At 48.9% G+C, this 21,922-nt stretch overlaps 1 protein-coding gene across 1 annotated transcript in view; it reads left to right on the top strand.

Annotated features, from left to right (window-relative positions):
- The window catches only part of NPAS2 (neuronal PAS domain protein 2), a 137,024-nt gene extending 132,235 nt beyond the window's left edge, over window positions 1-4,789 (top strand). The window contains exons 19-20 of the mRNA XM_087823796.1: window positions 162-249; window positions 4,586-4,789. Coding sequence (XP_087679922.1) covers window positions 162-249; window positions 4,586-4,789 — 292 coding nt within the window. The remainder of the gene's footprint in view (window positions 1-161; window positions 250-4,585) is intronic.
- Window positions 4,790-21,922: the final 17,133 nt, after the last annotated feature.

The raw sequence follows: 21,922 nt of genomic DNA on the forward strand, positions 1-21,922 counted from the left end.
AGGGCGGGGGCCTGACGGCCCGAGAAAGTGGCCTGCTGTGAACGGAGTGGGCAAAGGGGTCTGGTCAGGCCACCGGGCCCAGCCAGGCTGGCGGACGCCACCAGCGCCCAGCAAGCCTGCGGCCTGGCGCTGATCAGCCCCACTGTCTCCTCTGCCTGAAGGCTGTTGCTGAGCCAGCCGATTCAGCCCATGATGCCCGGGTCCTGCGACATGAGGCAGCCCTCCGAGGTCGGCAGGACGGGACAGCAAGTCAAGTAGGTGGCCGGGCGGAGGGAGGAGGCCGAGCCCGCCCTGCGTGGTCTCAGGCTGCAGGCCCTCGCCTGCCTGACCAGCAGCTGGCCCCGTGGGGCTCACTCCGCTCAGAGGGAGCCACGCCCTTCAAAGGGCTCCCCTTAGCTTTTCCTCCACCACCTCCCATTTGAGCAGGTAAAACTCTGCTTAGAACAGGCCCCGAATGAGGCATTTCATTATATCCCTAGCTTTTCATCACCCTCTGATGTCTTTTTTTAAAGATGTTTTATTGATTTTAGAGAGAGAGGAAGGGAGAGGGAGAGAGAAACGTCGACGTGAGAGTGGAACACTGACCGGCTGCCTCCTGCCTCCCCGGGAACGGAGCTGGCAGCCCTTGCTGCACGGATGACGCCCTCCACCCGGGCCACACAGGCCAAGGTCCGCCGGTGTCCTTACAGGTCTAAAGGCCTTGGCCCCTGGCGGGATCCCAGGTAGACAGAGCCCACGGCTCCAGCGGGCAGCAGGTGCTGGCAGGTCCCACAGGCCCGCTCTGCGGCCCCAGAGCCACGCTACGGGACAGCGAGCCCTGTGCCTGCCGGACACACAGCTGTCCCTCTCCTCCCCCAGGAGACACCCCAGGACCAGAAGCAGCTTTACTCCCGTGTTTAATTCTAGAGACGAGGTCACTGGAGGCACAGAGGGGAGCTCAGAAAACCGCTGGGAAGCAGCTTCTGGCCCTTTGAGATGAAGCAGGTAGAGCTGTCTCTCGGGTGTCTTTCTGCACGAACGCGGCTCCGTCCGAGACAGGAGCCCACGGGGACGGTGCGGGCTAGTGAGGCCCGCAAGCCCACAGGCAGAGCCGCACGGCCGTCCCCAGGACCGTCCCCGGGGGCTGTCCCCTGTGCCTTCCCTCAGCCGCTGACACCAGTGACAGAAGATGGCCCCTGAGCTTTTCCGAGGGTCGGGACCCGTAGCTACATCATTTCCTTCTGTCCTGAGAACGGCGGCGGCCGCGGGCCGAACGCGGGCTGCGGGAAGCCGTACATTCTCGCGGTGCTCTCGGCCGGGCGGGGCGGGCGGGGCCTGGGGCCCGGGGCCCGCTTGGGCTTTCGCTCGTCCTCCCCATGTGATCCAAATGAGTGGGAACAAAAAACCTTGTTAGATCACTTTCCAGAGGAGCTTAAAATGCAGTCCAGTGGGCGAAAACGGAAACTCTTTTCTGGGTACCCTGCCATCTCCGGGCACCCCGATGATTTACTGCCTCCCCCTCTGCCCTGCCGCCCCTCCAGACAGGAGCTGACACTCCACCTTCCAGGATCCTCGGCTCTGCCTCCCACACAGAGGCCTCTTCGGGGAAGCCTGGAACCGCCAAGGCCTGTTTAAATGACCTCAGGCCGAAAAGTAACATTTCTAAACACACAGCGCCAGCTGGGCCCCTCACGTCCAAGCATCGGTGCCTCGTCGGTGCTCCCCTGAGCTCGCCCGCTGGCTGGGCGCGACCCGTCAGTGCCCGCCGTTATCCGGACCTCCCCCTTCATTTTTAATGGCTTATTGTGGCAGAATATAGAGAACATAAAGTCTGCCATTTTAACCATTGTAAGTGTGGCATTAAGTGCATTCACAGTCTTGCTCAACCATCGCCACCATCCATCTCCTGGAATTTCCTTCCCCCCAAGCTGAAACTCCGTCCCCGTGGAGCACTGACTGCCCATCTTCCCTAAGCCGCCCCCTGCTTCCCATGCCCATGAGGTGACCCCCGGGCACCTCGCGGACGCGGCATCTCGCAGTATTCGCCCTGCGGCGGTTGGCTCATTTCCCTCAGCGTAACGGCCTCGAGGTTCATCCAGGCCGCAGCGGGCGTGAGAATTTCCCTCCTTTCAGGGCTGGACGATGCCCTGTTGTACGTATAGACCCCACTTGGCTTGCCCTCCGCCCGTGATGGACACGGTGGCACTGTCCCTCGTGAATAACGTGCTGGGACCGTGATGCCCAAGTATGGCCTGAGCCCCTGCGCCTTCTTTCGGGCCTGTCCCAGAAGTGGGACGGCTGGATGGGCCTCCCCTGAGGGCATCGCCAGGCTGTGCCCGCAGCGCGGCACCATCTTAACTCCCGGCACGGCGCAGAGCCTGCAGACCGCCTACGCCCGCATCAGCGCGTGTTATCCCCGGGCCTTCGTGACCGTCGTCGTAGGGGATGTGAATGGCACCTCGTCATGACCGTCGTCGTAGGGGATGTGAATGGCACCTCGTCATGACCGTCGTCGTAGGGGATGTGAATGGCACCTCGCTTTTGCTCTGACCCGCGTTTCCCTGATGATCGGTGATGTTGATGTGCTTGTCGGCCACCTGCAGCGTTTTAGAGAAACGCCCATTCGAGACCCTTGCCCGTGTTTAATCAGAAGGGGGTTGGGTTGTTACAGGGATTTTCTCGTGTTCCGGACGTCAGTCCCCTCGTAGATACAAGATCTGCAGACTTCCCCGGTGGCCTTCTCCCTCTGTGGACAGCGCCCCTGACGCGCAGACGTTTTCCACTTTGATAAGATCGGACCTGTCTCCCTGTCCACTGCTGCCCCGCCACTGGGGCCAGACGGACACCTCTTTCCTTCCTGTGTGAAACCAAACAGGTGTCCCCAGAGCCGGGCCAGGCTCCTGGGCGCAGGCGTGTGCGTGCCCAGCGCCCGCAGCAGCGCCCGCGCCCTCCCGCTGACGGGGCCGGAGGAGCTGCCACCTGCACCCGCTCCGCAGCCACGGCGCCTCCTGCAGGCGGGCACCGCCCGGGCGGGGGGCGCGCCCGGCGCCGAGCCCGCCCCTCCCAGGCCTGGCCCTGCCTTGCCTTCAGGACAGAAATAAATCCCTGACAGACTGGTGTCTGAATCCTTAAAGTTTCTAAAATTCATACATCTCAGAGGTTACAAATACGCACAGTATAAAAAGTTATATATAAACATGTGTACGATATAACAGCGCCCACTGCTGTGCCTCCTATGGGTCCGTTTTTAAAAAGCAATTTTTATTATGGCGTCCGTATTTTCAGAGCGAAAATTAGACCCTGGTGACTGTTTGCTGGACGTGTTACTATGTTTGTGCATCGAGTCTTTTACAAACATAAAGCTAAGTCACGCTCAAAGGCTCTTCCGGCTCCTTAGTAAGCGCGCTGGTGCCCACGGTCGGTGTCCGGGAAGCCGGCCGCGCCTCCCCCGTGCTCGCTGGCAACGTCCAGCAATGCCAAGGACACTGGCCGCCCCTTCTGCACCCTGCCCTGCCCGGGCACCTTCAAAGCCATCGAAGAGTGTGCGGTGACAGAGAACAGTGCACGAGAAATGAAAAGCCATCCTCGAAGGTCCGGAATCCAGTTTAACTCCACAGCCGCTCTCCCGTCCGTGGTGTGCTTTTCAAATCCCCGACAGAGGGAGACAGCTCACGCCTCGCCTGGCACGGCCTGTCAGCCCGGAGGGCACAGGCGTGACCTGGGGCGGAGCGGGCGCCGCGGGAGGGCAGGCACAGCCCCAGGGAGAGCTGGAGGCCTCCCATATGTCGCCTCCTCCGCAGCAAAGGTGCAGGGTTCAGGGTGCGAGACGGCGCAGCCCCTGGGTGCCCTCAGTCCCTGTGGGGCGGCGTGCGGAGATGTCACAGAGCGGCCGGGCTCTGGGTTAGTGCCGGGTGAGAGGCGGGGCGGGGAGGCCTCCTGAAGGAAGGGCTGGGGACACCTGCTGCAGAGCCAGACGCCTGGGAAATGCTCGGAGCCGGGTGAATGGATGGAGGTGAAGGGCGATGTTCCGGCAAGAGAGGCCGCCTGGGCCGAACCGGAGGGGGGTGCCCGGGCGGCTTCCGGCCGGGGTGGGCTGGGTCACGCGGAGAGGAGAGTCCATGGAGGGGCACAGTGGGAGGTGAGACCGAAGGCCCCCAGGTCCCCAGGCGGGGGTTTCTGAGCTGCAAGCAGGATGTTCCTTGGCAGAGCTGGCGAACGCGGGATTTGGGAGGCGCTGTGGAATGGGGCCAGCGGTGACAGTGTGCGGACCGCACGCATGGTTGGTCTCTGCCCTGCCAGTTATCTGCATGTGGGTCAGCTTCCAACATCCGGAAACATACAAGCTCCACGGGGACCGTGTGGGGACCGCGTGCGCACCGTGTGGGCCGGGAGGAGCCCTGTGCTGGCAGGACGCTGCCTGCAGAGTTCACGCCGGCTGGTAGAACGCGGGGTTCCTTTCTCCCCCTCTCCCCAAGGCCCGCCCAGCCCTCTCCCGAGACCCCAGCCGAGACCCCAGCCCGGAGGAGCCCGGCTCTGGCCGTCGGCCTCAGCCCAGGAGCTGTGGAATCGCACAAGCACCTCTGGAGCCCTTTCCTTTCCTTTCCAGGGGCAGGCGCCAACCGCCGGGCACAGCGAGCAGCAGGACTCGCTGCTTCTCTCCCGCTCCACGTGGCCAGGGACCCTGGGCGTCGGCCCGCAGCCCCGGCCTCCTCGCCCACCCCGGAGGGGCGGCAGCCTGTCCGCGTCCTCAGGCCTCCAGCGGCTGCCCAGCAGTGCCCTGGCACCTCAGTCGGGCCCCAACCAGCCGTAGCCGGCGGACGGACGGGAGGAGGGTTTGGCCTAGCCCTTGGCATCTGTGCGCTCTGCCGGCACCTCAGGTCTCCTGCTGGGCGCCATCGCTGGGGCAGGACGGCCGCATGGGAAGTGGTCAGGAGCCGTGGCCGGGGCCGGGCCGCTGCACTGCTCGGGCACACGGCTCCATCACCGTCGGGGGGCTGGCCGCACGCGCCTTCCAGCCGGCAGAGCCCCGTCCGCTCTGCTCGCCACGCTGAGCCCCTTTCCTTTGCATCCCAGAAGCACCAGCTTGGAAACCCATTGAAGAGAACACAGAGTTTATTTTTCATTATTTTTAAGTGGTTGTTTTTGTTTTAATTTGCACAGCTGTGCAGAAGAGGTAACAGGCGCTTTCGATTTTTAAAAATAATAAGGTCTCGCGACTTCACTTGGAGGCCACAGCGACAGAAACAGCCGACCAGCCAGAGAGCGGGGCTGGGCCTTAACCGGCCGCAGCCCAGCCGTGCCGGTGGCTTTTTCCCCCAAAGACAACACTGGGCCGTTCCCTGGTTACGTCACTGACTGCGGCTACCAAGCGGAGGGAGCGACGCACAGCCAGGGCGCTGGCAGCCCAGCAGCCTGAGAGCTGGGCTCTGCGGGGGAGGCTGGCAGGCAGGCAGGCCCGGGCCGAGCCCTGCGCCGCGACACGCCGTCACCGCCAGGCCCAGGGCTGGGTTTCCTTCTCAAAATGCACTCTGCTCTCTTTGTAAGCTTTGTTATGTTGAGATGTTTCTAAAGAAAAGAGTTTATGTAATTATAAGATGAAGTGGAGTGAATTGTACAGCTGTTGTCATAATGACCTATTTCTATATAAAATAAAATTGTATGGATTGTCTGTAAATTATTTTGTATCTGAGACACGGTTCCTTTCCCAAATATAAAAGTATAAAAGTTTTCTTGTGTTTCCCTGTGAGTGGGCGTTTCATAATAAATTAACAAATCTGGACAGTTTCTTCCGGAGGCGGTTTCTGTCCATCAGTAAACTCACTTCAGGATGTTTCCAAGGGAGACAGCCAACGGGACGCAGGCGACGGCCTGTGGGTTTGAGCTAAAACAGGTGCTCAGACAGGTCCCTGATTTTCCCATCAAATGTTGTGCCAGAAAAAAGCAAGGGTTCAGTTTAGAAATGACAGCAAAACAGACACACAAAACCAGAAGATGTGCCTGGAGGCACGTCGGCCTCGTAGACAGAGGTCACCTGCGGGGGCGACGAGGCCCCTGCCCGGCGCTGGCTGTGGGCCGCCGGCTCCGATGGCTGGCGCTGGGCCCGTGTGGCCGCGTGGGACGGGCACGTGTCGTGAAGGGGCACGCAGAGCCGCAGCGCACCTCCAGGCGCCCATCCTCTCCCGTGACGCGTCGTGGTGCTGACACGGTGCCCGGCACGCTGTGACCGGGGCCCGGGGGACGGTGCTGCTCAGCAGCCCCTTTTCCACAGCCACGGGCCCAGAGGGTGAGCCCCCCTCACACATCCCGGGGCCCACTGGCTCCCTGTGAACCACGTCCCCTCCCAGGGCCGGGACCGGGTCGGGGGCCCAGAGGGTGAGCCCCCCTCACACATCCCGGGGCCCCACTGGCTCCCTGTGAAACGCGTCCCCTCCCAGCGCCGGGACCGGGTCGGGGGCCCAGAGGGTGAGCCCCCCTCACACATCCCGGGGCCCACTGGCTCCCTGTGAACCGCGTCCCCTCCCAGGGCCGGGACCGGGTCGGGGGCCCAGAGGGTGAGCCCCCCTCACACATCCCGGGCCCCACTGGCTCCCTGTGAAACGCGTCCCCTCCCAGGGTCGGGACCGGGTCGGGGGCCCAGAGGGTGAGCCCCCCTCACACATCCCGGGGCCCCACTGGCTCCCTGTGAAACGCGTCCCCTCCCAGGGTCGGGACCGGGTCGGGGGCCCAGAGGGTGAGCCCCCCTCACACATCCCGGGGCCCACTGGCTCCCTGTGAACCGCGTCCCCTCCCAGGGCCGGGACCGGGTCGGGGGCCCAGAGGGTGAGCCCCCCTCACACATCCCGGGGCCCACTGGCTCCCTGTGAACCACGTCCCCTCCCAGGGCCGGGACCGGGTCGGGGGCCCAGAGGGTGAGCCCCCCTCACACATCCCGGGGCCCACTGGCTCCCTGTGAAACGCGTCCCCTCCCAGCGCCGGGACCGGGTCGGGGGCCCAGAGGGTGAGCCCCCCTCACACATCCCGGGCCCCACTGGCTCCCTGTGAAACGCGTCCCCTCCCAGCGCCGGGACCGGGTCGGGTTTGAAAGGCTTAAGAGGCTGTCATACAAATACATCGAAAAGGAGTTTTGTTTGTCCCACGGTTGCTATATTCCTGGAAAAGGCTAAGTCTAAATTCTTCACGTGTCTTAGGATCACTTACTGTTTAAAGGAACCAGAAAGAACTTTTTAAAACAGACTCCGTGTAAAACCAGATGAATGACTTTGTAATTTAACTGGTTTGTAAATTGGAAGCTTTATAGGAAACTCTTCTGTAGAAGAGTTTGTATTTTAATGGGCTGTCAGGATCCTTACTTCTAAGTAAAACAAGATTTTTATTTTTTTTTTATTCTCGCCTGAGGATATTTTTTCCATTGCTTTCAGAGACAGTGGAAGGGAGAGACAGAGAGAGAAACAGACAGAAACATGGCTGTGGAGACACATCAACTGGTTGCCTCCAGAACGCGCCCCAACCAGGGCCGGGGAGCAAGCCTGCAACTGAGGTACGTGCCCCTGGCTGGGATCGAACCCGGGACCCGTCAGTCCTCAGACCAATGCTCTAACCACTGAGCAAACTGACCAGGGCTAAAACAAGATTTTTGTGGAAATAGCATATTGGTCACCCTAGGGTTTCTAGTTGGAGCCATAAGAACAGGGTGGCAAATGCCGTGCTACTTATTTAATCTGGCGCTGCTTAAATCTCACGCAAGTTCACAATCTGGATAAACTCAAACTCTTACCGTGTAATATTTCTTTAGGCCCACATGGCATGAGGGGAAATTAATCCCATGCTTTTCTTTTCTTTTTCTCTTTCCTTCTTTTAACCCCTAAGCTTTTTTTTTTTTTTTTTTTTTTTGAGGAAGAGAGAAGCACTGATATGTTGTTCCACTTATTTATGCAGCATTGGGCCCTGACTGGGCATCAAACCTGCAACCTTGGTGCATGGGGCCAGTGCTCTAACCTACTGAGCATCCCGGCCAGGGCTAATCTCTAAGCTTATGATTCATTTAATTTTGCTCATTAAAAGGCTGTTTTGCAACCCTGCCTGTTTCCAGAAAAAACAAGACCTTTCTATGGAAAACTATAGTCTTGGCTCATGAAAAGTGACTGAAATGTGAACTCTGGAATATGCCACCTTTTTTACTTATTTTATTTTTAAATTAAATTTATGGGGGTGACATTGGTTAATAGGATCATGTAGGTTTCAGGTGTGGGTCTCTATGTTACAAGATCTGTATATTGCTCTGTATGCCCCCCACCCAAAGTCAAATCTTCTCCCGTCACCATATATTAGGCCCCCTTCACCCCCACCCCCTTCCCTCTGGCAACCACCGCACTGCTGTTTGTGTCCATGAGTTTCAGTTTTGTATCCCACATATGAGAGAAATCATATGTTCCTTAGCTTTTTCTGCCTGACTTATTTCACTTAGTGAAATATTCTCGAGGTCCATCCATGTTGCTGCAAACGGAAGTGTTTCTCCCTTTCTTAAGGCTGAGTAGTGTCCACTGCGTCCATGTCCCACGTCTTCTCTATCCAGTCCTCTATCACAGGGGACTTCGGTTGTCTCCATGTCTTGGCCACTGTAAATAATGTTGCAATGAATACAGGGGTGCGTATATCTTTCTGGATACATGTTTTGGAGTTTTTCGGGTACATACCCAGGAGAGGGATGGCTGGGTCGTATGGTAGCTCTATTCTTAATTTTTTGAGGAATCGCTAGGACTGTTTCCCACAGTGGCTGTGCCAGTCCACATTCCCACCAGCACTGAGTGAGGCCCCCTTTTCTCCACAGCCTCTCCGCACTTGCTGTTACCTGTCTTGTTGACAGTAGCCACTGTGAAGGTGGGAGGTGGTGTCTCATTGTAGCTTTGATTTGCATTTCCCTAACTGCTAGTGATGTCGAACATCTTCTCACGTATCTATTGACTGCGTATGTCGTCTTGGGAGACATGTCTGTTCAGGTCCTCTGCCCACTTTTTGACTGGGTGGGTTGCTTGGTGTTGAGTTTAACGAGTTCTTTATGTATTTTGGAGATTAAACCTTTGTCAGAGCTACTGTTTGCAAATATCATCTCCCATTTGGTCGGCTGCCTTTCTGTTTTGTTGGTGGTTTCTTTTGCTGTGCAGAAGCTTTTCAGTTTGATATAGCTCCACTCATTTATTTTTGTCTTTACTTCCCTCGCCTTTGGGGTCAAGTTCATAAAATGTTCTCCATGGCCAAGGTCCGTAAGTTTGGCACCTATGTTTTCTTCTATGTAACTTACTGTTTCAGGTCTCATAGTCAGGTCTTTGATCCATTGTGAGTTCATTTTTGTACATGGGAACAAACAGTTTAGTTTCATTCTTTGGCATGTGGCTTTCCAGTTTTCCCAGCACCATTTATTGAAGAGACTTTCTTTACTCCATTGTGTTTCTGGCTCCTTTGTTGAAAACCATCTGCCCATATACCTGTGGTTTTATACCTGGGCTCTGTTCTGTCCCACTGACCTGTGCCTGTTTCTGTGCCAGTACCATGCTGTTTTGGTTATCGTAGCTCTGTCGTGTAATTTGAAGTCAGGTAGCATGACATCTCTGGCTTCATTCTTTTTTCTCAGGATTGCTTTGGCTGTTCTGGGTTTCTTGTGGTTCCATACAAATCTGGCAAATTTTTGTTCTATTTCTTTAAAAACTGGCATTGGTATTTTGATGGGGATGCACTGAATCTGTACATTGCTTTGGGTAATGTGGCCGTTTCAACCATGTTGATTCTTCCAACCCATGAACACGGGGTATTTTTCCATTTTGCTGGGTTTTTTTCAGTCTCTTTTAATAATGCTTTGTGATTTTCAGCATATAGGTCTTTCAGGTTCTTTGTTAAGACTATTCCTAGGTATTTTATTCTTTTAGTTGCAATTGCAAAAGGAATTGTTTTTTTCATTTCTTTTCCTGAAGTTTCATTGTTAGTGTACAGGAAGACAGTGGATTTTTTTTTTTTAACCCTCACCCGAGGATATTTTTTCCATTGCCTTTCAGAGAGAGTGGAAGAGACAGAGAGAGAAACATCGATATGAGGGAAACACACTGATTGGTTGCCTCCCGCACGCACCCCCACCAGGGCCAGGGATCAAGCCTGCGACCGAGGTACTTGCCCTTGGCTGGAACTGAACCTGGGACCCTTCAGTCCACACGCCAATGCTCTATCCACTGTGCCAAACCGGCTAGGGCTGTCTCTACATATCTTTTAATCAGATTTTTTATCTCTTCTTTGACCCATATTTTAGTAGTATGTTGTTTAATCTCCACATATCTGTGGGTTTCTTTACTTCCTTTTTGCAGTTGATTTCTAATTTAGACATCGTGGTCAGAGAGCATGCTTGGTGTAATTTCAGTCTTCTTGACTTTGTTTTACGAGCTCTGTGACCCAGCATATGGTCTATCCTTGAGAAGGTTCCATGTGCCCTGGAGAAGAAAGTAGAGTCTGATATTCTGGGATGAAAGGCCCTGTAGATGTCAGTTATGTCCATTTGGTCTAGTGTCTCATTTAAGGCCAATATTTCTTTATTGATTTTCTATTTGGACCATCTGTCTAGAGCTATCAATGAAGTATTAAGGTCCCCAACTATCACTGTGTTTTGATCTGTTTCTCCCTTTAGTTCTGTGAGTAGTTGCTTTATATATTTTGGTGCTCCCTGGTTGGCTGCATATATATTAAGGAGTGTTATGTGTTCCTGATGTAGTGCCACCTCTTTGTCTCTTGTTATCTCGAAGTCTGTTTTGTCAGATATAAGTGTGGCTACACTTGCTCTTCAGTGGATGTTATTTGCTTGGAGATCATTGTCCCCCCTTTCACTTTGAATCTACCTTTGTTTTTGCAGCTTAGATGTGCCTCTTGTGGGAAGCATTTCGTTGGATTTTGTTTTTTGATCCACTCTGCTACTCTTTGTTTTTTTGTTTTTTTGTTTTTTTGTGTGTTTTTTTTTGTTGTTGTTTTTTGGTGAATTCAGACCATTTGCATTTAGGGTAATTATTGATGTATGAGATTTCCTATAGCCATTTTGTCTTTTGTTTTCTGGTAGCTCTGGGCCTCCACTGGTTCTTTTCCTTTGTACTTCTGTTGTTTTTGTTTGGTGGTGTTCCATACTTCTTTCCTCTGCTTCCTCTTCTGTTAAGCTGTGTCCTGGTTTGGGGAGTTTTCAGTGTGGTTACCATTAGGCTTATGAAAAATAAAGTAACATACATACAATAGTTGTGGGGGTTTTTAGTGCATCTAATGTTCATCTTTCTTTGCCAGTTCAGACCTTTACCCCTCCCCTTCTATGTTTTTGTTGCCACAAATTATCCCTGTTTGTGCCGTAAGTTTCTGGTGATCTTATTTGTAGGGTTGTGACCTTATGTTTTTTTCAGGTAAAAAAACTTCCTTGACTATTTCCTGCAATGGGGGTTTTCTGGTGGTAAATTCTCTCTGTTTCTGAATGTCTGGGAACATCTTTATTTCTCCTTCATATTTAAAGGATAATTTTGCTGGATATATTATTTGTGGCTGGTAATTTCTCTCTTTCAGATATTTGAATATTTGGTTCTGCTCTCTTCTGGCTTGTACAGTTTCTGGCTGAGAAGTCGGATGAAATTCTGACGGGTTTTCCTTTGCAGGTCACTTCTCTCTTTTCCCTGGCTGCTTTGAGAATTTTTTCTTTGTCATTAATTTTTGACAGTTTTAATACAATGTGCCTTGGAGGGGGATTCTTTGTATTGAGGTAAGTAGGTATTCTGTTTGCTTCTTAGATTCAAGGATCTAGTTCTTTCCATAGGTTTGGGAAGTTCTCATCCACTATTTGTCTGAATAGACTCTCTGTTCCTTTCTCCCTCTCTTCTTCTTCTAGAATGACTATAATTCTAATACTGTTTCTGATGGAGTCAGATAGTTCTTGTAGCGCTCCCTCATTTTTCTTTATGCTAAGGTCTCTCTCTTCTTCCCTCTGCATCATTTCTAAATTCTTATCTTTGATATCACTAATTCTTTCCTCCATCTGGTTGGCTGTTTTCTATGCTCAGTAGTTCACTCCTAATCTCCTTAATTGCGTGCTTCATTTCCAAGATTTCTGATTGTTTCTTTTTTAAAGTTTCAATCTCTTGTCCGGCCAGGCGTGGCTCAACAGTTGAGCATCAACCCATGATCCAGGAGATCGAGGCTCCATTCCCAGTCAGGGCGCATGCCTTGGTTGTGGGCTCGATCCCCAGTGGGGGGCTTGCAGGAGGCAGCCGATCAATGACTCTCTTATCATTGATGTTTCTCTCTCTTTCTCCCTCCTTTCCTCTCTCTGAAGTCAATATCTTTTTTAAAGTTTCAATCTCTTTGGTAAAGTACTTGTTTTGTTCATTGGTTTGTTTTGAGTGCACTAAATTGCCTGTATTTTCTCGCATCTCGTTGAGTATTTTCAGAGCTGCAGTCTTGAAATCTGTCATTCATAGCACACATTTCCACGTGTTCCAGCTTGCTTTCTGTGGATTTTCATTTTCTTTCTGATCATCCTCATTCCCGTTGTTGTTCATGGTATTTGCTCCTCTCCTCTGTCTAGGCATAAATGTCCCTTCTATAGCAGTGTTCTCTGAAGAGGTCTTTCTACTATTTTCCCGTAGGTTGCACTGAATCGCAAGATTTTTTTACCTCTGTGATCTCCCAGACTTGACCTCCATGGGCTCCCATAAGACAGTACAGCAGCACTGCTTGGGGGTGGTTTGCTTTGCCCTCACTGTAATGGGGACCCTCGGGCCTCTGTGGGGGTCTCACCCCAAGCACCTCACCTGGGGATAAGTCACAGGGGGAAGCAGCAGTTCCACTTGCAATAGCTCGTTTTATAGGTAAAATGTTCCTCAACCTGACACCGAGGGCAATGGGAGGCGAGTTTTGGGAGTCCAAGGGGGGGTGGGACGGCTCTGTGGTTTTGTTTCTTTGTCAGAAACACCCCCGCCCAACAGTGGACAGCCACATGGCAGCACCCAGCACTCTGTCAGGCGTCTGCTAGTTCAGTCACTGTTCTCTTCTCTGGCCCTGCTGGACTTGCCCCACAGCTCTCTGTTCCTCCAGTGGAAGTGCCTGCTACTGCTGGCTTCCTCCCTTCTCTGGGCCACACCGCAAGCTCCCGGCTGCAGGGCTGTACCCGCAGCCATCCAAGCTTTTCTCCCTTCTTGTCTCCCCATTTACTCCTGGTTGCCCAGCTTTAGATGCTTCTATGCACAGATCTCTTGGGCATGCCTCTGTATTGAGTACAGAATTCTTTGTTGAGTTATAGTTGGTTAATTTGTTGAAATTTCAGGGGAGAGGCCAAGGGGATCTCTCACGGCATTATTCCTTTGCTATGCCTCCTCTTTTAATATCTTAAACTATCTCAACTGAAATGTAGTATTTTCTGTCTTTAAGGGCAACTACAGTTCACTAATTTAAAATGTTTGTTTATACAGGCAACATGGTGAACTGATCAACTCTTTCTGTCTTTACTTTATGTAAAGCTCAAACGTTTTAAAGTCAGCCATTGATAACCTACAGAAATAACCAATTAGGATTCTCCAGAGAAATGCCGTAAGTGGCTTTATGGACAGACACACGTGAACTACTTACTATGCATATGTGCAATACAGACAGCAGCAGACTTCTGTACACACAACGTGGTTGATTAAATCGTTGAAATATATGGCCTTCTGGTAGCTGTGAAAAAAACTTTATTTTTCTAAGGGAAAAAAAGCTCTTTAGAAACAAAGAAAATCTTCAGGATTTTTGCCTAACCAGACAATGTCCAGTTATGGGGGAAACAGGGTAACCTTCCAGCACAGTCGCTAAACTAACACATGCCTTAAAATGCATACTCAGATTTGAGTAACCACTTGTAAGGATTTAATTAAAATCTCAAGTCTGATATAGAAGATCCCTTAAAAGTTTTAAATCATCTTAAAAGCAAAAAGGACCCACAAAATAAAATGTAACAAAACTAAATATCTTTACATCAAAACTGGTTGCGAAGATGTGACTATCACGGACTTAACTTTTTGTGTTTTAATCCATATTCATTCTTACACCTTTTCAGTGTCCAGTTTTTATACATCATTCTAGGGTTTCAATAACTCACCAAATAAATATTTACACCACCCTAGGTTTAAAGACCTTACCGTACCTGTCCTCAAAAAAAAGACTGCAGGTTCTGACCAGCAGAGACTGAAAGTCCCGAGTCAGCAGCGTGTGCGTTTGGCATGGGAGCCAGGGACTTAGTTATAGTCTGCAGCTTGCCCGGGTCTGCTGGCATCAGATTCCTCCTTTTTATCCAAAGTAACATGTCTTACATTAGGTGGCTTCCATGGCTCTCATGTAGATTCTTATTTTTGAGGCTTGGTGAAGATTTCTTTACATTTTCTCTGGCTAGATCTATCTCACTGTATGACATGTCAAGTCTGGTCTGCTGACCTATTTGGCAAGTTGTGCATCTCTTACCAGCATCTCACTGTAATTAACACGGCTATGGCATGCAACCATCAGGGTGAAGAAGCTGCTGGGACCCTTCTACCTTCGCAGTACAGCCCCACTTTTCCCAGGAGCATTTGACTCCCTTACTTCCCTCAGGCAGAAGCTTATGTATGTGCACAGCTTACTAACTGGCACCAGCTTTACAAGAAAACAAGACACCCATACATACCAACACTTTGACTTATTAAAAATATTAGGTATATCAATTACATTAACTCTTTTGTTAATTACAACTACCTTTTTTTTATATTTTGTGTTTTACTGTAAGCATGAAGTCATTAACTCGTGGACTTTTTATAAATTCAGCTTTTTGTTCTTGTTAATCCTCACCTGAGGATATTTTTCCATTAATTTTTTTTTAGAGAATGGGAGGGAAGAAGACAGAGAGGGAGGGAGGGAGAGAAACATCAATGTGAGGACACATCAATTGGTTGCCTCCCGCACCCACCCCAACCACAGATGGGGAACCGACCTGCAACCCAGATATGTGCCTTTGACTGGGACTAGAACTCGTGACCCTTTGGTGCACCAGTCAACGTTCTACCACTGAGCCACATTGGCCAGGGCAAAACTCAGCTTTTCTAATTAACCATTGTTATTTATTTTATTTTGTGCTCAAATCAGTGCAACCTGGCAACTCCCTTTGTTGGTGCATTTATCTTTTCAGCATAAACCAGACTCTGAAACCAGACTCTGAGTTCCTTCAGGAAGCAAGTACATCAAGGTCCAAACTGATTGTTTTTTCTGCTACAAAGTATGGAATTAACTCCAAGGAGACCTGATCCCTTTTAGTTGAAACAAAACAAAACAAAACCATATTAGAGATTAAAATCTGGGTGACGGGTGAAAATGAGAGTTAATGTTGGGTGAAAATGCTGCTTCCATTGCTGCTTTTGAGCCACTTGTGGTGTTGGAGCTAAACACATATTTCAGCCCCATCAGCCCATGTGGCTCAGCAGTTGAGCATCGACCTATGATCCAGGAGATCGCAGTTGGATTCAATGTGGGCTTGATCCCCAGTAGGGGGTGTGCAGGAGGCAGCCAATCAATGACTCTCATTGCTGATGTTTCTCTCTCTCCCTCTCACTTCCTCTCTCTGAAATCAATAAAGACATCTATTTTTAAAAACACATTATTTCTTTAAGGTCATGAAATCACAATGATTTCCTCAATATAATATATTTTATAAGGTTATGTTACTCTACCTTTCTAATGTGATTTCATCAACCACTAAAACTTTCTCCTAAATTGACATTTAATATAAAGTCAGTTATAAACTGTCAATTTTAATTTCAAAATATAGGGTATCCCTCAAAAATGTATATACACTTTGAATAATTATAAAGGAAGTGTTTGTATTTCAACTGCGTTTTCAAACTTCCAGCAGCATTTTAGCACATTGCATACCGCATAGAAATCTCTAAGACATACGCCAGGGACCGCACGTTTTTGGGCAAACTGCACGTTATTTAAATCATCGTAACTACAGATCATAATGCACTTTAGGTGTTGTTTTCCAATAATTATAACATTTTTATTTACAAAAACAATTAAACAAACAATTAAAGTTCCTAGTACTTTTTTAACGTATGGTACTGCGTAAAACATTTTCCTCGATGAAGAGGGACCAAACAAAATTTACATAAGTATCTAAATTCGCTCCTTTTTCCATGGGCGGCACAAACTCTGCAGGCTCTCTTAGGAAATTCTTTCTTTCCACTCGCTGGAATACATGTAGGTTCATGCTGCTTCGTATCACCTGACAACCTTTTGGGTGGATCTTTACAGGTGCTCTCCTTGCACCCCCAGGGGAAGGGCTGGAGAGATTTGTCTCTGGTTCCAGAGAGCCTTCATTATTGTCATCCGTTATCCAGTCTCTCGCCACCAACAGCAGAAACTGTTTATACTTCATTTTTGCTTGTGGACTGAGGACGTTGTACACTCTAAATGAATTGAAAAGTCTACAGTTTATACGGTACAGCACTACTTTTTTGTCCATTTCATCGTTTTCCTTAGAATGAAACAACACGAAAGGAATTGATCCGCACGGAAAACACCCTTCATGTGGGCACTGTATTCCTTGATGCAGGTAGGTTTTACAATATTCTCTCCCATTTTTTTTTTCTTCCTGTTGTCGAGACAGAAGTGTCATGGATCGTTGATATCATTTGGACAACCCACTTGTCTTTCCATGCTAGGAGAAGAATATCGCCTTTTCTTGAAAATATTGTCACCTTTCTTCATTCTTCATGTTTTCATTTTCAAATTTGGCGGTAAACCTCTACTCTCCCTAATAGTCCCACAGACTCTAGTTTTGTTCTGTAGCAGCAATTCAGCAGATGTAGCATTGTAATAATTATCCTGGTAAACATGGTGCCATATGCCAAGACAGGGTCCAAGGACTGAAAGAACAGTTTCTTGCAATTTCTTTCCTTCAGCAGCGTATATCTCCATATTGCAGATATAGCCGGTGTGACTCTCACATACCATCCGAACAAGTAAACCGTATTTTGTTATTTCCGCTGGGTTGTACGTGCGAAATTTTAAACGTCCTCTCCATGGAATCATTCCCTCATCCAAAGACAACTGTTGCTTTGGTTTGTATATTGTTCAAAATTTATGCAGGGAATAATCCAGCACAGGTTGGATATTGAAAAGTCTCCCCAAGTGACTGTCCATTTTGGCGTTATCACTGAAATGCCAGAATGTTCATGTTTGCTCAAATCTATGGCAACTCGTTGTCTGTGGAAATATAGGGGTACATATCAAAGGATCGGTTGACTAATAGTCTTCCAAGCCGACCCACTTGAGCTGGACCACAGCCTCCTCTGGATTCCCAAACTCCTTTCCACACACACAATAAAAATAGTTACCAAGCACACAAAGTTTATCTTAATGGTTTTGATCTCTGAGGGGACCAGCCATGACTGGCCTGACCCCTGAGGCCTGGGAAGGAAGGACAAGGTGGAAGAGCCTGCAGAACTGGACTGAAACATGTGAGAGCCCCAGCAGGCTGATTTTCAGGACTTCAGACTCGAGTTTCCATCATGTGTCTGTTCAGCCTTTATGTAAAGCAGCAGGGCTAACACTTGAGATGCCATTTTATAGATTCTCATTGGCGGGTCTATGTGCTTCAACAATAAGTCGGATGAGAGGAGGGGAGATGGCAACACCATGACAAGAAGCAGAGAGCCCCTGCTCCCAGCCATGGACTCAATTTACTGCTAAAATACTGCATAACCAGCTTGGAAAAACAAGAGAAAAATGCCTGAGTGGACATATTTCAAGTAAGGAGCACTGAAGAGACATCGCAGTCTGGTAAAAGAGGGGGGCGTAGAAAGAGGGAGTCCCCCGTGAAGCCTGTGCTGGGATCTGAGGCCCAAGGGTTAGAGGCTGCAAAGCTCCCTCCCCTTGGGAGTGCGGACTGGCAGCCAAATGCTGGGATCTCAAACCTGGAGCAGAGGAGAAGGGAAGGTGAGCCCATGCAGGGTGGGCAGAGGGAGCCAGGAGAGTAGAGTGCCCGTGAGGAGAGGATTGCGCCTTCCCAGTGAAACCCGTCTAACGGCCGCAGCTGGGACAGGAGTCTTTCACCCAAGGAGCTGACACTGGAAACAGCTGTCCCGCAGTGTGTGGCTTCCAAATAGAAAGGGGCCAGAGGGCTGCACTGAGCAGCTACATACAGGGACCCTTGCTTTCCTGTAAGGCATTGTGCAGAACCCCAGAAAAGCATTTGAACTGTGTGGCGCAGGGAAGGGGAAGAGAGCCCTCCCACTACCAAAGAGGAAAGGGAGCTGCTGGTGGGGCAGACTGGGACTCCAGCCGCCAGAGTTGCCAGCGGCACAGATGAGGACTCCAGCCACAGGAAAGGGACCAGAGCTGTCAGAGGGGCAGATTGGGACTCCAGCTGCTGAAGCAGCCAATCGAGGAATTTTGACCAGCTCTGAGGGGAGCCGGGATAGCGTGCAAGGAGCTGCCCCGGCTTTACTGAGATCAGCTGTGCAGGGGAGCTGCCTGGGGCTGACCTCGTGGCCCCTCCTGCTTGGTTCCAAGGTACAGGGGCGCCAGGACCTCGCAAGGCAAGTTTTCTGTGTGTTGCTTTGTGTGTTTTTGAGTTTTTGATTGCTGAATAGGCATCCACCTTCCTGGCTTGCATTAGGGAGACAGACCAGTGAAAGCTGGGATTTGAGTGTGCATAGTGGGGAGTTTGAAAGAAGCACCAGGTGCGATCAGCCAGTCAGATCTAGGAAAAGAGGGGCAGAGCACACCTACCCCTCCTGAGGACAAGGAGCACCACCCCCAACAGGAAAGGGGCTGGTTCAGCTCACTGAAGCCCCAGATATCCCTGCAGGGCACAGTCCTGAGCGGGGAGAACAGCTCACAGGACAAGACAAAAATAACACTCTCAGGGACTCTTGTTTGGGACCTGGAGGAAAAGCTTAAAACCACTGCTGGGGGCTGGGCAGGCAACATGCTCACTGGAATTTTTTTTTTTAATTGAACCCACTGAACCCAGGCCTCCGAAACTGCCCAGACAGAAAAGGGAACAGACTGAGTGAACCTGAACCTGCAGCAGGGCATTGTATGGGGAACTAGAATCAGAGGACAGGGCAGGGACTGAGGAGCTGGCTGTGGAGCAGAGACTAACTGCCCCACAGTGAGTGCCTGACAGCAAAACCTCTAAGAGGAGCGATATCCCAAGCTACACTAGCCGGCCTCCACCCGAAAGATTCCTCAGAAGACTCTGGAGTAAGACCCAACAACCACAAGGGGGAGGCAAAATAGCTGACAAGAGGAGGTGGTCCACAGAGCCTCAGACCAACCAGCTACCTAAGGACACCAGAGCCAAACCTAGCCGGCTCCTGACACTGGCTGATACACAGCACCTCCCAGGAGAACTGAAATCAGTGACCCTCAGACAACATAAGCTGCCCACACAAAACTCACCTGGCTGACTTTTTTTTAGAATAGAGAGAGAAAAGAAAAAAACTTTTTTTAATTTTTTAAAAATTTTTTAATTAAAGTTTTGCTTTGCCTTTTTTTCCTTTGTTTTGTTTTTTGTTCTATTATCAAGATTTTCTTGATATTCTCTGCTTAACTGCTGGGATATTATCATTATAACCAATAAGTTTCCTGCTCTCTCTATTGTTTCCCCATATCTCCTGTTAGACTCCCTCCCTGCCCTTGCTTTACCTCACTCTCTCTTCTTGTTCCACTGGCATAACATTTTTTTCTTCTTTTCTTTGTCTCCCCTATATTCTGTCTTCCTGTCTTTTTGTCTGTTTGCTTGCTTGTTTCTGTTTTTCTCATTTTACTTTTATTTTTCACCTATTTCCCTATTCCTATGCTCTACCCTTAATTTTTTGCTTGCCCTTCTTTCAGAATCTTTTCATTTAAAATTGAGGTGAAATAAAGAGCTTCCCAGACAAAAAAAGGCTAAAGGAGTTCAGTACCATGAAACCAGCAATGGGAGAAATGCTAAAAGGACTGCTCTAAGAAAAAGAAGGAATAGTGAGAGAAAGGTACATCACCATAAAGGGGAAAAATGGCATTAAATAAGTTGATATCAATAGTAACATTAAATGTAAAAGGAATAAATGCTCCAAGCAAAAGACATAGGGTAGCTGAATGGATAAGAAAACAGGACCCAAATACATGCTGTCTACAAGAAACCCACCTCTGAACAAAAGACTCACACAGGCTAAAAGTGAAGGGATGGAGTAAAATATCCCATGCAAATGGAAACAAACAAACAAAAAGCTGGAGAAGCAATACTCATTTCTGACAAAATAGACTTCAAAATAAAGACCATAACAAGAGACAAAGAAGGTCACTACATAATACTAAAGGGATCAATCCAACAGGATGAAATAACCCTTATAAACATTTATGCACCCAATATAGGAGCACCTAAATATATAAAAATTCTCCTGGTGGAATTTAAGGGGGAGATCGACAGCAACACAATCATAGTGGGGACTTTAACACCCCATTGTCAGCACTGGACAGATCATCAAGACAAAAAATCAACAAAGAAACACAGACCTTAAATGACACACTAGATCTAATGGATTTAATTGACATTTACAGAACATTTCATCCCAAAGCAGCAGAAAACACATTCTTCTCAAGTGCCCATGGAACATTCTCAAAAATAGACCACATGTTAGGGGACAAGGCAAATTTCTACAAATTCAAGAAGACTGAAATAATATCAAACATCTTCTTGGATCACAATGCCATAACTAGAAATAAAGCACTATAAAAAAAACTCAAAAATACTCAAACACATGGAGGCTAAATAGCATGTTATTAAACAATGAATGGGTTACCACTGAGATAGAGGAAGAAATCAAACACTTCATGGAAAAAAACAAAAATGAACAGACAACAACCCAAAATCTATGGGATACGGCAAAAGCAGTCCTGAGAGGAAAGTTCATAGCACTGCAGGCCTACCTCAAGAAACAAGAAAGAGGTCTAATGAACCATCTAACAAAACAACTAAAAGAACTAGAACAAGAGCAGCAAGAAAGGTGCCAAGGAAGTAGAAGGAAGGAAATAATAAAGATCAGAGCAGAAATTAATGACACTGAGACTAAAAAACAATACAAAAATATCAATGAAGCCAAGAGCTGGTTATTTGAAAAGATAAATAAGATTGATGCACCTGTAGGCAGACTCACCAAGAAACAGAGAGAGGACCCAATAAATAAAATCAGAAATGAAAAAAGGAGATATAACAACCGACCCAATAGAAATAAAAAAGATTGTAAGAAAATACTATGAGCAACTACATGCCAACAGACTGGACAACATGGGTGAAATGGACAAATTCCTAGAAGCATACAACCTTCCAAATCTGAATCGGGAACAGGGAGAAAACCTGAATAGGCCAGTAACAACTAATGAAATTGAAGCAGTAATCAAAAAACTCCCAGCAAACAAAAGTCCTGGACCAGATGGATTTATAGGCGAGTTTTACCAAACATTCAAAGAAGAATTAACAACTATTCTATTCAAACTATTCCAGAAAATTCAAGAGGAGGGAAATCTCCCAAACTCTTATGAGGCCAGCATCATCCTAATCCCAAAACCAGATAAAGACACTACAAAGAAAGAAAATTACAGGCCAATACCCCTGATGAACATAGATGCTAAAATCCTCACTAAAATACTAGCAAACCAGATCCAGCAATACATTAAAAAGATCATACACCACGACCAAGTGGGATTTATTCCAGGGATTCAAGGCTGGTATATCCCCAAATCAATAAATGTGATACATCACATAAGCAAAATAAAGGGAAAAAATCATATGATCCTATCGACACAGAAAAAGCATCCAACAAAATCCAGCACCCATTTTTAATAAAAACTCTCAGCAAAGTATGAATAGAGGGATCATACCTCAACATAA

The sequence above is a fragment of the Miniopterus natalensis genome, chromosome 13, assembly GCF_054644295.1.
Source record: "Miniopterus natalensis isolate mMinNat1 chromosome 13, mMinNat1.hap1, whole genome shotgun sequence".
NCBI classification, from domain to species: Eukaryota; Metazoa; Chordata; class Mammalia; order Chiroptera; family Miniopteridae; genus Miniopterus; species Miniopterus natalensis.